The 14580-nt window shown below is 35.6% G+C and overlaps 3 protein-coding genes across 4 annotated transcripts; 1 reads left to right on the forward strand and 2 right to left on the reverse strand.

Annotated features, from left to right (window-relative positions):
• Positions 1-993: 993 nt before the first annotated feature.
• On the reverse strand, positions 994-4771 carry LOC142981744 (putative ATP-dependent RNA helicase DDX55 homolog). Its single transcript, XM_076127841.1, has 6 exons — positions 4404-4771; positions 3940-4134; positions 3074-3552; positions 2472-2712; positions 1802-2149; positions 994-1483 (listed from the first exon to the last, which is right to left on the reverse strand). Exons 1-6 carry the CDS (start codon positions 4698-4700, stop codon positions 1250-1252), a joined length of 1794 nt encoding a protein of 597 aa, XP_075983956.1. The 5' UTR covers positions 4701-4771; the 3' UTR covers positions 994-1249.
• Positions 4772-5452: 681 nt separating this feature from the next.
• LOC142981529 (transmembrane protein 134) lies at positions 5453-11802 on the forward strand. Of its 2 annotated transcripts, none has more exons than XM_076127521.1 (2): positions 5453-5704; positions 7449-11802. In XM_076127521.1, exons 1-2 carry the CDS (start codon positions 5553-5555, stop codon positions 7789-7791), a joined length of 495 nt encoding a protein of 164 aa, XP_075983636.1. In that variant the 5' UTR covers positions 5453-5552; the 3' UTR covers positions 7792-11802. The 2 variants fall into 2 exon arrangements, with proteins under 2 accessions (XP_075983636.1, XP_075983637.1); XM_076127522.1 differs by lacking the exon at positions 5453-5704 and adding an exon at positions 6818-6980.
• A 2084-nt stretch (positions 11803-13886) lies between these two features.
• LOC142981565 (translation machinery-associated protein 16 homolog) lies at positions 13887-14466 on the reverse strand. Its single transcript, XM_076127569.1, has one exon. The coding sequence runs from the start codon at positions 14384-14386 to the stop codon at positions 13898-13900; it is 489 nt and encodes a 162-aa protein (XP_075983684.1). The 5' UTR covers positions 14387-14466; the 3' UTR covers positions 13887-13897.
• Between the last annotated feature and the right edge of the window lie 114 nt (positions 14467-14580).

Genomic DNA, 14580 nt, shown 5'->3' on the forward strand with positions numbered 1-14580 from the left:
AGGCGTAGCAAAGAATTCCCATAGAATAGTATCAATGTAAATTTTATATCATTTATCAAAGCAATGGTTTTCCAACTACTAAATTGATGATACATTACTGATATTGACACATTACTGGGCTCAGGGAAAGGAAGGAAAGGAGGGTCTACGCTAGAGAAACGAAGAACACATTTTTAAATGCGCTCTCAAAACTTGTAAGTCAGTCCACGCTAGTAGAATTTATACACCGTTCGTGTTCGACCCATCTAGCGTTTATCGGCCCTTACAAAGTTAAAATAACTACACAAATTGTATTAAATATATTTATATTTATTTACTTATATTAGGTTGGGGAAAAGTCTTTTCGCATTATAGAATGTATGAAATTGTAATAAAATCTCTTTGTACAGTACAGTACACGGTTCATTAGGTTTCTTTTAGTGAGCTCGTGAGGTACCCAAATATCGAGAGTTTCTGTGTCGATTACAAGTTCATATAGGGTGTCCGGTGGCAGAATTTGGATTTCAAAATCAGATAATAAGAAAACTACAAAATATTTATTTTTATTTCAATGACAATAATAAAGCAGGGAAGTGCGGGTTTTATTTCTTAAAAATTATGTCGTCCAAATGTTGACCGTTACGACGGACACACTCTTGGAATCGTGCTTCAGTATTCCGCGCCACTCGCTGGAGAAGAGACGTCGGGATGCCATTCACCTCGCGAACGATATTTTCTTTTAATGCTGAGATGGTCGCGGCTGTTTCATAAACTTTACTTTTGAGGTACCCCCACCCCACCCCCCACCAGGTCGCCAGATCTTACTCCGATGGACTTTTTTCTGTGGGGGTACCTCAAAAGTAAAGGTCAGCCCCGCCGACCATCTCAGCATTAAAAGAAAATATCGTTCGCGAGGCGAATGGCATCCCGACGTCTCTTCTCTAGCGAGTGGCGCGGAATACTGAAGCACGATTCCAAGAGTGTGTCCGTCGTAACGGTCAACATTTGGACGACATAATTTTTAAGAAATAAAACCCGCACTTCCCTGCTTTATTATTATCATTGAAATAAAAATAAATATTTTGTAGTTTTCTTATTATCTGATTTTGAAATCCAAATTCTGCCACCGGACACCCTATACATACTATAATGCGAAAAGACTTTTTCCCCGACCTAAGACTTAAGAATGTATAACATTTAATAAAACTTTATGTCTCGCTTGCAAATCGTCACCTTTACGATCAGTTTTTTAGTCGTCGACAACCTTTTACTACACTTCGAACTCCTTATCAAACTGGTCTTCAGTAATCTTCCTCTTCTTCAATTTCTTCATGAGCGCGATATCAGCGGCCAACTCATTCAGTTCTGCCTCAGTGACGGCCTTGCGTTTCTTCTTCTTGCTTCCTTCTGTGCCGTTCTGTGCTTTTAACTCTTTACGCTTCTTTCTCTTCTGTTTGCGGTCTTCTTTGTTCTGCTTTGCTTGTTCCCAGGGTTGAGATTGCATCTGAAAATAAAAATAACAAAATGTTAAATTGAATGATCTGTTCATGCGGTCCTAGATTAAATTTCCGGAGCTTATATTTTAGGTATTTTTAGCCAGAAGGTTTGAATTCTAGTTAAATGCCTGATTAAGCTCAATAAGCGCTTAAAGATAATGAGTGGTATAAAAAATAATTTACGTGAGGCAAACTAGTAACCAACGATAAAATATTTTCTTTGCCAAGTGGAAATTTTGATTCTACATCATTCATTGATAGTATCAAGGTATCTTATTATCAAACGCACACAACTAAAAATAAGCTCAAAAAAATATTATTCTCACCATTTTCTTTTTCTTCTTAGACGGCCAAACTCCAGTCTTTTTATACTCTTGCAACTTTTGCAGTCTACTCGTTTCCTTCTGTTTATCTTTGTACGGTATACTATTAAAATCTATCTGGTCTTTAGAGCCAATGAACTGGTCTTTATGTTCCTGTTTAATTTCTGGCATGAGGGGTAGTTTGAGGAGGCCGTAGCTGGTTGCTATGTGGCCTAGAGGTAGTTCTTTGAACTGCAGTAGTAGGTTACATTCGTGTTTGGTGTAGGCCCGCATGTGAGACACGAAGGCGCGCTGACCCTTGTCTAGGACCGATCTGTCTTGCTTTTGGAGGTCGTGGATCATTGTGAGCACCTGGGAAAGAAATAAGTTTAAAGTAAGAATTTTATGAATGGGTTCTGAAATGTTTCTATGAACGAAGAAATTTTTTATGTCATTTTAATAGAAAAATGTATTTTTTTAGTTTCCAAAAACCTTAAAAACTAATGTTTATAAGCTCTAAATGTGATTATTTACGTGAGGTAGTTAGTCGGTGCGCAAAACCATCAACATTTTATTCTAGAGGAGGAGCATCGCAGGAGCGAATGGTAGCAATCTGTACAAGTTACTTAGGGACTAACTCTGAGACACTACACAGAGTACACAGCACGAAGCATAACACTTGAATCTCACAAACCTTCTCCCTCAATTTATCACTAATCTTGATCTCTTCTTTTGAGTTTCTCCAGTCTTTCAGCTCCACCATCTGATTAGTCTTGATGAAGGGTACGTAGGTGTCTTCAGACGGCAGTAGAGGTAACAGCGAGCATCCCGCGGCGCCGCCCCGCGCCGTGCGGCCCACGCGGTGCACGAGCGAGGAGGGGTTGGTGGGGGGCTCCCACTGCAGGACCCACTCTACCTCCGGGATGTCTAGACCTCTGTGGGATAAAAAGGTGTAAAGTGAAGGTAGTATTGCAAGTATTGATTCTTGATTAGTTACTATAAAAGTATTTACGCTGTCGATTGATTGTAGGTATCATTCAAAAGATATATTTTAAGGATCACTGATTCTTGATTAGTTGCTGTAGGTGCCTATTGACTGTTACTATCATTCAGGTGACATATTTTAAGGGTCAGTTTTAAAATTAACTTCTTAACTATCGGGATCTAAGACACAATGAGCTTATATCGTCGAAATGGGCTGTTACAAATAAACTTTTAAGAAATATCACCTAACAAAACAGCCAGAACAGGACAAAGTGAGAGATTGAAATATAGGAATAGTTGTTGAGTACTCACCTTGCTAATAGATCAGTGCACAACAGTATAGTATTATCAGCTGCACGGAACTTCTCTAGAATTTTACTTCTCTTCAGCTTCATCTTGCCATGTATTGCATAAACTTTCATATCAGGCAAGAACACTGGCAACACATCCGCCCAGTAGTCGACACACGCACACGTTGGTAGAAAGAACAAACCTTTTGTTATTTTTCTATTTCTTAAGAAATTTAATAAAAATAGAAACTTGTCCTGAGGCTCTACAATTACATAGTAGTTTTCTAACAGTATTGGTGTACTGATGGTGGATTTTTCTTTAACGCTCACAACAACTGGGTTCCTCAAGCCAGCTCGGACTAAGTCCTGTAGTTCTTTGGTCTGTGTGGCTGAGAAGAGTCCAGTACGACGTTGTCTTGGTAGGTACTGTAGGATTGTTGTTAGAGTAGCACTGAAACCTAAGTCAAGTAGACGATCAGCTTCGTCGAGAACTAGAATTTCCTGAAAAAGATAAATTTTATTGTATAGTATGGAACAAATTCCCTGCATAGATGCTACATGTAGTGTATTGTTAATAAACAAATTAGGATATAGTGTTCTGTAATAATGCAATTAAAATACTTGAATCCCAGGTGCTTTACTAACTGGGATTCAAGTATTTATATACATTATAGATACTTTGAACAATATGCAGAGCAGTTTCTTTGAGAGACAATGTTCTCTATTAATTTCCTATAATTTATAATGATATGGTAAAGTAACTGAAGCTCTACCCAGAGTAAGTGTCACACTTGTGGCAAGACATGAATATGAAATCTCCCCAACTACCCAACTTCCTTCATGGTCATGTCAGCTAGAACAACTTTAAAACAGTATATCTGTTCTTACCAATTCCCTCATCCTCCCAGCCAGGTTGAGCTGTTTCCTCTCAGCCAGCAAGTCCTCCAGCCTGCCCGGAGTACACACTACTATCTGAGCTCCTTTCTGTATAGTCTCCACATCTCCATCAACTGCTCGACCTCCGACCAAGACTGCTAATGTTATGTGAGACAGCTCTGGCTCTTGGAGAAATTGTTCTATGACCTGGATATCAAGAAAATAGTTCTTTTAGTACAATAAAATTAAAAAATCTTTAAAGATAATGTAGTAGTAGATTGGACATTTAGTCAAGTTACTGAAACATAAGGACTTATCAAGTCAATATTTTTGTATTGTATGTGAGTACTGTTAACAAAGTAGGTTGTCACTGTAGCTTGGGTGTAATAAGACTAGTGTCATCTAAATTAGGCTGAGTACAGAGTCCTAACGCAGTAAACAAGTAATAACTATGAACAAATGAATAAATAACATACCCTATGAATCTGAGTAGCTAGTTCCCTCGTCGGGGAAATAATAACAGCGTAAACAAAGTCTTTCCTCAGTGGTGTATCTTTTTGCTTCTTCAGCAGCATCTCTAACATCGGTACGACGAAAGCCAGGGTCTTACCAGACCCCGTGACTGCTTCAGCAACCACATCCTTGCACGATAAGATTAAAGGTATCACCGCAGCCTGTATCGGCGTCATAGCCTTAAACCCTTGCTTATTGACACATGATATCACCGGCTTGGATAAACCAGGCGATATTTTCGCCCAGTCTTTGTTAACCATATTTATTTCTTTATATTTCTTGCCTAAATATTACCAAAACAACACGCGAGTGCCATGCGTGGTTATGACGTTTAACGTCACACTTGTTTATTTTGATCTTGACATTTAGAACAGTGCTGCCATATTGAAAAGAAAATTGTTAGTGGTCCAGCTCGTGAATGGAAATGACATAGAAATCAAATAATTAAACCTAACCTACCTAAGTACCCACCGCAGCTCGCAGGTAGAATAGAATGATATAGATCTGCGAGTCATTTCTGGTTAAATGACCTATGCCCAATTTATATAGCTCTTTATGTTACTTCATAGGTAGGCACTATCGCATAACAATGACAACAAGAACACTCACTAACAATAGTTACTGCAACGTCGAATGAAACTTTTAGTTGCACGTTTCATAGAGCTCAGAATTACAGAAAGATAAAAATAGAGATCTATTTTATTATTTTTTTTATTTCTGAGTGAAAGTTTTATTATTTACTTTCGCCACATATATATCCGAAAAAAAAGAAAAGATACATTCGAAAACCTAAGTCGTCCATTCTTTAACTTTACTTTATGTACCAAATAAGTTGAATTAAGCTGAGTACACCATTTACAACACACGTGAAATAGAGCACCGGTTTAATGAGTTTTAAATATTACAATCATAATGAGTTATAAAACGAAAAAAAAATCGTTATCTTGTACAAAAAACAAACGTTTATATTCAAAATCTAATCTTAGTTTCTGATCATAAAACAATCAATATGGCGCATGTTGATATGACAAATTGACAGCTGTGTTTTGTCCTGTACCAATAGTTGTGATGTTTATTTTACATCTCCAGACAGATAACAGAAATATTTAACCATGACGAGGCCTCTGGGCAATAGCGACAAGCGATTTTCTATTGACGACGCGTTCGAGGAGGAGACTGATGAAGCCATTAAAGTTTACGGTGCTACTGGAGACAGATCGCCTTTACAGAACAAATATAAAAATGGAAGTGAATATATGGCCAGGTAAAATAACTTTATTATGTTGCCTATATAACTCAATATAATTATAGGAGATATCTTGCCGTTGAAGAAGTGTTTCTTTGTGTTATAATGTCAGAATGTTCGTGACCTTTCAGTGAGTCATATTTCCTCACTGGGGCAAAGGCAGTTGAACTCCTAAGCCGTTACTTGTTTTACAGACATAGTTCAGACTGTTGTGGCGCTAATTAGTCGTTAACGTTCGCTAAATGATGTACACTGACCCATACTGTGATGTTTGCACTCGTTTATTAGCCTCGTTAAGATAACGCGGAAGAATTAGAACGCTGTATTATGCCGCAGATAAACTACTCATGTTTATGCCGTTGATAAATATGTATCTGCTGCTATAAGCATAATTAAATTGCAATTAACTGCTCCTAGGTCATTCTGTAGTACAACATATTATATTTGATTGAATAATTCGTATATTTTCGGTGTTAACTAAAGTGCTGCATCATACAGACAATGCACAATAATAAATTATACATACAGTGAAAGCTAATTTTAATGTTCTGTAAAATGAATCATAATGCAGTAAAAGACATTGTATCAGTTTTCTTTATCGATTGAGACATGCAAAACAAAGAAGGTAGTATAGGAACTAAACTGTACCACCTTGACTGTGCCTTATACAGAGTAAAAAAAAAGTAAACAATGTTGTGTTGGAGTAAACAGGAAATGGACTAGGCATTTTTATTTAATTTATAATATAATTTGTGTAGTCATTTACATAATTAGATTCTATATTTATTACAGCTATTACAAAACTTTCTACACTTATCAAAGTGATATGTAAATCTCTTTACACAATAATAATCAGAACAAAAAACTAGCCAGTATGATAAATATGTCAACATTACTCTTTTTATCAGCAACTAAAACCTTTTTAATTCAAAACACATTACATGACTGAAAACATGCTCTTATGAATCATTTATGGGATAACTTATCATACAAGATCATGCTAATTGATGTGGTCTCAATAAAAATGGGTTTATATTGTAACTCGGTTCCATAGCCTCTTGGCACACAAGTTCTAACAAATAAATGGTACACTCAACATTTAATGAGATGAGTAATGCTATTACAAACATCTTCCTCTTGATCTCTTGGCTTGTTCAACTCAGTTGCATGCGCTGTTTCATGCCAGTGACTTGTTTTATTAAGAAATATACTGTGTTATTAAATTTATAAACATGAAGTCTAGTGAAAAGAGTTCTGATGTGGTTTTTGTTAGTGTTTCATTGACAGAAAACAGGTATTACTTTTTTACATCCTTATTGGTTGCTTGTTGTAAATCTGGTTTTTCTACATAAAAATATTTGTTTAAATATTGTTTTTAGGATAGTATTACTTGATAATTATAGTTGTGAAGTGATTTTATAGATTACTTGCCCCTTATTTGTCATAACATTCTACCTACTTTAGACAGCCATAATAGACTTGTTTGTATTTAAACAAGGAAAACAATAACTAGTTTTAGGTACTTAGAAAAATATAAATAATATTTGTTTATACATTATACTTCTCACCACAACAATGTGCTATAATTCTATTAGAACTGTGTTCGTCAAGAGGCATTGTGTATATTTGTAGGACACAATTTGCTGTATATAATTATGCGATATTCAGATCGTAACCCCTTTCGTAAAGGTCGCCCATACGCGTGACCTTTATTTACTTAGTAGTGCTAGTATATTTAGTAATTCCTCCCCTTTGTTTGCAGCAAAACTTACAAATGCACAGAAGACACCACATCTCGGGACTCCGACTCGTTGATCCACGAATATGTAGAAGCCACACAGTCCATGTACTGCTGGAATCATCCCAAAGTCAGAGAAAACTGGAAAACAGTATGTGCAGCAGTCGTTTTACTTCTAGTCGGCGTAGGGCTCCTCGGTATGGGAGCTTTCGCCGTGGCCGAACCTGAAAACGGCCTACAAGGTGCAGTATTCTTCGTCGCTGGTATGATCTGCTTCGTCCCTGGCGCTTACCACGTAGTCTACATATGGCTCGCCGCCCGAGGCCAACGTGGCTACGACTTTTACCATCTCCCGTTATTTACCTGATTTATTTTACTATTTAAGTTTGTGTAAGCTTGTAAAATGAGTGTAAATTATACGAGGAGTACGAATATCATGTCTGGAGATGTCTGTTCGCGATTTATTTTGCTCTCTATTGAAGTCAAATTTATAAGTTGTAATGTAGATGATAAGAGTAAGGCCTTCGAAAGCTTCTCTTGTTACGTGAAATCTAAAATATTATAAAAAAAATCGAAGATGCTTCTCTTATATACGTTACGATGTTGAATAAAATTGATACACTATTTATTAAAAAGAAACTAAATTTAAAAACCGTTAGCGTGTTACGTAGATCGACTTTAACGAATAATGTCCAATAAAATATTTCAGAATTAACTATGTAAGATAAAAACTACCGTTAAAAAGTGACTGTTACAGTTAAAAAAATGTATTAAAACAGTTGAAAATTTAAAAAATATTTTCTTCAACCAACTTAAACGTTTGATAATTAAATATCTAGTGATAATTTAAACATAATTATAATAGACTATCGAAGTGCCTAGTTGCATAGATACGTAGAAATTTAAATTATGTAGCAAATTTGTAAGATTTTATTTCGGGGGCAGCTGGAATTTTGGCGGGAAATGTCCACGGGAGATCCCGTATCGGCCGTATCTATGTCATATTATGTGCGTCATATGAACTAAACTAACTAGTAACTACGCGTTGGTCTCAAAAAATTCGTGCGCGCCCTATCATGTGATCCGAACATGCGAGTTTATTAAGACACTAAAGACTAAGAGTAATTAAGGAATGTAATTAAAAATACAATTAACCAATTCACTACGGATAATTGTGGACCATTTTCCGTCAAAATGTTGTGACTGATTTCATGAATGAACTTATTAAAAAGTTGGCCTGGACATAAATTAATTTTTGTCGCATACTGGTTTTTACATAATAACAAACTTAACTAAGATTTATAGTCAATAGCTAAGATTAAGAATGTTTCAACAATATACGCCGAGTCAGTAAGTCTGCTTTTCAATAACAAAAATAGCAACTCTTACTTTTTAAAATAGAATAATAATGTATTTTTAAACTCGCATTGGTCCACCAATAGTGAAAGTTTTTTTTTTTTTTTAATAAACGGCCATCGACACATGGGCGATTAAATTATTGCTTCGTATGTTAAAAGAAAATCGCATGTTTTGTGTTTCAGGCGAGCGCGAGCGCCTTACGATCTAATTTGACAACTAAAATTAATAAAAATCGTGTCGAGAAATTATCTTTTTATAATAACGTTAGATTTTAGCCAAACATAATTTACGAATTGTCTTCTTTTTCCCGCCTTATCAAGAGTGATTAAAATGTCTGCCAGCGAAAGTCGTCATTCTAGTCTATGCTACATCTTCTATAGGTGTGTGTGTTCAGCATAACTTTCTACTGTTTTGTTTTTTTATAAAATAACGTTTTAGTTACCTTTATATTTTTGTATTGGATTCAAACAAAGCTGGTATTTTGATAAGAATCCTGAATGTTTTTATACAAGTTGATACAACCCGTTTCACATAATGCTTTATCATTCGTTATGTAACAGCTGTTCTCTCGCGTATAAGAAACAGCTTGGAGCTATAATTTTGAACGGGTCGACTAAAGTGCAATATTTGTTTTCATAACAGGACACTATTTTTTTCACTCAACGAATAAAATTATGAATGTGTTTGCGAGCGACTTATTTTAAATACGACCATTAGTTCAGATCTATAATGTTTCTGACTTAAATTAACACTTCAATTAAAAAATATTTACCGTACTACATTCGGAAGGAAAACGTATAGGTAATTGGTAATTGAAACCACATAATATAATACAACATATTATAGCTATTTATTGTTGGTATTTCCTTGGTATTCTATATATTATTGGTAACTAATTATTAATATCCTATAATGGCGACGTCATATTCATTAGTGACGCTCATCGTATAATAAATTGTTTTTGACCTATATGACGCAAAGCTAGAATTCATATTAATTTTATGCTTTGCCTTAACAAAACGTTTTCTTTTCGACTGCCAGTCATAAAATCTCTGGTATTCTGTGTATAGAATATCAAGAAGAACCACATTATAAGATAATTAACTATAAACAAAATCATAGCAGCTAACTGTTTCGGCAAATACGCGAAAAAAAAAAATTGACGTTTGTTTAAAAATGTCCGCTTTTAAGTGAACTGTCAGTCTAAATTCGAGTGAGATTACTTTTTAATAGTTTATTTTTAAACGTATATAAACCTGCGGGCAAAAGAAACGTGTTTATTAAGAATCTATACCGACAAGGTCGCTCGCAGCCCATCTAATATCGGTTTCGACATTAACATTTTGCAATAAATTGTTTTAAAACATGATATCATATATTGTGCAATTATTTGCAATATTATCCGACGCATTTTATGTCTTTTTTTTATTGAGGTTTTGGTTTTAACCTTTTGACCGTTACGGGACAGACGGCTATAAATTTACGTGCTTTTACGAAAGGTATAGTGCACTTCAAGTATATTTCAAATGGCCCTACGGAAGACTGAGGCGCGGCGAAGATGCTGAAAATAAATTGATTTATAATAAACCTTTACTCCTATAACATGTGAATTAAAACGACAGTGATAATTAGCCTTCTAACGCAGAAGCAGTTAACCGCGGGAGCGGCTAACCGCTGTACAGTTTAATATACAACCAAATGCATGGCGGTTAAATGCGTAGAATCTGCCAAGTTTTAAACCAAATGCTATAGTAGTTAAGGTTTATTTTAAATTGGTTTATTTATCAGTATCTTCGCTACACCTCCGATAGTCTGCATCGGGCCATAGCAAATCGATACTTTTAAGAAAAATGAGTTTTAATAACATTATTGTCTGTCAGACCTGTTTAAAAACTTGAATGCTACGCTATAAAAATCTCAGCAGCCAGATTCATTGATTCGTAAAAAGACCGTTATTTTTAAATATTGACCGACTAGCCTCAAAATGTACCTAATTGTATACTTTTTGGTCTGTCAATCTAGCTGTCAAAAGGTTAATTACATGGGTTTAGTAGTTAATCGTCAATTGGTTACGCCAACAACAAGTATGATACGGAAAGAGTGTATTTTCTAAATGAGTTTAAAAACTTTTGTGTGCTATTGTATAATGAGTTTGTAAATGTATTTATTAGTTTTATTAAAAGAGTGCTTAATACTGATCGGAGGTGAAACATGCTAAAGCTATGCAAGTACCGTGTAACTCTGTCCTTAACTCGCTAGAACTTGGATCGCTTTAACATGTACGCAAAGTAACTGAAAATGTCGCAAAATTTAGGCTTAGGACGTTCATCGTCTCGAGAGAAGTATCGGTTAATTTATCAGGAGGACTTTGATAAACTAACCGATTGACAGGTTAAGAGGTAAAACACGATTTGTATGAAATAACTTTCGGCCAATGTACGATTTTTTTAAAGATATTATATTTTAAACATAGCTCGAAATATTATTGTGTGACCATAATATAACCACATTCTAATTTAAGGTGCGCATGTGATATTGTGACTGATTTTGTATGACATATCAGTATGATTTTGTGATGACGCGATTCAGAAAATGAAAGTGAAACTTGTTTTTATGAGATCACAAATTCGTAAGCCTGACGATTTGCAAGTAAAGTCTGATGAAAGTATAAGTTTATAAGCAAAATTTCAAAAGGTAGGAGGTAATCGAAATATTTGAAACGATCTGAATCAGGAAAAAGTTGATACAGACCGGTCTTAAACAAAAGACAATACTCGAATGACACATTTGCTTTTTCATTCGAATTACCATAAGCAATGAGTAAGGAGTTGATAACATATTTAAAAATAGCCGCAGTCCGTCATAAGGTTTCTGAATCGCGTCTGAGCTGTTGTATTGTATATTTGCATATTGTAATGTTCCTTAGGTTGTGTTCAAGCTGGTTTTCGACTCCTGTCCTATCTGTATACATATTAAAGTTGTAAATAGTTATTAATTTAATAAATTAGTCATTTCTTCACACTGTATTTTTATTTACAATGTATGGACGCTAATGAAGCAGGTAGTTCCGGAGGGCGGTCTTTTATCTTTTCCGTGGAAGACAGTCGTGATTTTATGTGGGTCTTCGTGTGAACGGCGAAGGAAGAGAAGTGATGCAATCTTGTACCTATGTCTGAGAGTTATTCACTACAGTTCCTGAAGGTATGCTAAGTCCCCAACCCGCACTTGGCCAGCGTGGTGAACTCAAGGCCTAGACCCTATCTCATTCATGGGAGGAGACCCTTGCCCTACAGGCGGACATGAATTATTCTCGCTCCCACTCTCCACGCTCCACGCTCTACACGGGCGTAGGTTACTAAGTATGGTCTTCGCCTCAAAGCATTATCATTTAAATGTGTAAGGTTGACCATATCTCTTCCTTTGTTCTAGAGTTACGTGAGGAAGTTTCATTTAAATATGAACCGATCCTTATGTAATTCAATTATTATTTTTATTGCGTACCTACAAGCACACTTAGACAAAAAACAACTATTTATTTGCAGACAATCATGAAGTCCCATTGAGAATCGTAGTCACTATATTCGTCCTGAAGCTGTATAGTATGGTTTTCAATCATCCACGCACTTATTAAGTCACTATTCTAAAATAAATGAAAATGTCTCGTTACCTATTTTTCGACCTATGTACTATGACTATTATTAATTAATTATTGCCGTTTTCCTGCACCGGGTAGCTGTTCTAATTACCTAAACTTGCGTGCACTACCGCAATGACATAAACAAACATTAATAATACAACGTAACTACCAATGACGTCGCAATGTCGCACGAGAATTACTTACGCTTCGGTAATTTATTGCAAAATATAATCTTGCTGAGCAGGTAATTTGAACTCTAGCCTTGACATTCACCTATTGTACAGACGCTGCAATTGGTTTTATTTTTTCTATTGTCTTGTATACATAGATAAGGTACAAGGTTTTCATACCTACATAGATGTTTGGTATACTCGTAGGCTTTTCATGCAGAGGATTGCAGAAATACTGTCGGGACCCGGGAATTGTCTTAATTGATATCTATTGTCCCGGAAAAACCAGTAGGGTACGTGTGGCTACTTCATTACAGTTTTATCTCCAGCTGCAAACAAAAAAGGGAAGTAGAAGTTTTAAGGATAATTAAACGTTTACCTGTGGGAATCGAAACCACGACTTCTCGACGCAATGGTAGTGACGTGCTGACCAACTCAGCTACTGCGCTAATGCGGTCTAGAGGTAAATAAAGTAGTACCTACTTTTGCTGTATCAGGTTGTCATCACCTATAGCCCACTTTTTACTAGATAGCGCGCAATAACGTCAGGATAATAATTATTTTACAATTGACGTAGATGGAAGATTCACATCAAACTCCAATAACGTTGACGACTTACGTTGATGCATATGGAATAGAAAGCCAATGCGTTTTTAACACCAATTATTTTATAATTCGCGTTAGACACGAACATCATGATGTGTTATTAAATATTTATTACCTTATGGAGCAATTTATTAGTTAGCCGGCTTGCAATTAATGAATGTAGTAGAAAATGGGGGTCCAAAGTGATAGGATAAATAGTAGGTGACATACAAGAATGACTATTATTTAATTTTTATTCTTTTCTTTATTGATTTAAGAACCTTGAAGTAAACAGCCTGTATCATAGCCACAGGCCTTGCAATTCAGCCAGTATTAAGATGGTTCCTATCTGGATGGATAGGAAGATTAAGGAGTAATAACATTTCCTATATTGCAAGATGTATGGATGTGAATGAAACAAGGGAACTTTGATAGGATTGTACCAAATGGTGTTCTCTGGTCTCTGCCTACCCCTATGGTAAGACAGCATGATTTAAAGTATGTAATTATTTGTGTATGTAAATATTTATTGCTGATGAAGATTATATAAAAGCTAGGTGCAGAATAATAAGGGTATCTAGTTGTCATGGCACTGCCGCATTGCTGAGTGATAACAGTAAGTTCAATACCCACACAAAACATGAATCAGCTGTTAGTCTTGCAATGAAATTACAGAAATCCGTATAGTATTGTGTAAATAAAACAAATATGTTTCTGTTAAACTATATTAAATGTTTTCTAGCTATTCTTCGTAACTTGAAGTGTTGTAGAAACCTCAGTTCTCCATTCCAGTTTCTTAAGACTTCCATTTGCTGATGGTCCAAGAGGTCTGGCATCTCTATACCACAAGTTTCAAATTCTTCTAACTCTTGTTTTTTAGTTATATTTATAATGTCTTCGCGACTGGCATGTTGGCGGTTTTTCCTTTGCCCAACTGAGTTTTTAATAGCGATCTGTTCTAACTCTTCGTCAAAGCGCGCCAAATACTCTTCTATCAATTCCAATGTCTGCTCTTTATTCAAAACTACACATCCTTCCGGTATCCTCTCTTTGAACCACAAAATCTTCTCACCAATGAGGTTTTGTTTAATATGTGTACCGACCTTATTTTGATCCTTCTTTTCGTTCCTCTTCATTTTACTTATGACTTTTAACGTTTTTCTACTGTTTGGGTGTTTCAGTTTGTCGATACTGTGCTTAACTTTAGGCATTTTGATAAATTTTGTAGTTTGTTTTGGTTAAGTTGATTTTCTCACGTGTTTAGCGCACAACCACAACATGGAAATGTCACTGTCAAAATTGTCAATGTCAATAAAAATGTGAATTAAGACGAATTTTTACGAAGCTAGTTTGGCATTCATACTTTATGGTTTCTTTAACCACTTTTGAGATAGATACCGACAAA

This window comes from Anticarsia gemmatalis, chromosome 20, assembly GCF_050436995.1.
Source record: "Anticarsia gemmatalis isolate Benzon Research Colony breed Stoneville strain chromosome 20, ilAntGemm2 primary, whole genome shotgun sequence".
Taxonomy (NCBI): Eukaryota; Metazoa; Arthropoda; class Insecta; order Lepidoptera; family Erebidae; genus Anticarsia; species Anticarsia gemmatalis.

Coding starts and splice junctions, on each gene's coding strand:
- LOC142981744 (XM_076127841.1), bottom strand. CDS start 4,700: ATGGTTAACAAAGACTGGGCGAAAATATCGCCTGGTTTATCCAAGCCG. Junction 3,553..3,939: donor CTGGGAGGATGAGGGAATTG/GTAAGAACAGAT, acceptor TATCTTTTTCAG/GAAATTCTAGTTCTCGACGA. Junction 2,713..3,073: donor TGCACTGATCTATTAGCAAG/GTGAGTACTCAA, acceptor TTTATCCCACAG/AGGTCTAGACATCCCGGAGG.
- LOC142981529 (XM_076127521.1), top strand. CDS start 5,553: ATGACGAGGCCTCTGGGCAATAGCGACAAGCGATTTTCTATTGACGAC. Junction 5,705..7,448: donor GGAAGTGAATATATGGCCAG/GTAAAATAACTT, acceptor CTTTGTTTGCAG/CAAAACTTACAAATGCACAG.
- LOC142981565 (XM_076127569.1), bottom strand. CDS start 14,386: ATGCCTAAAGTTAAGCACAGTATCGACAAACTGAAACACCCAAACAGT.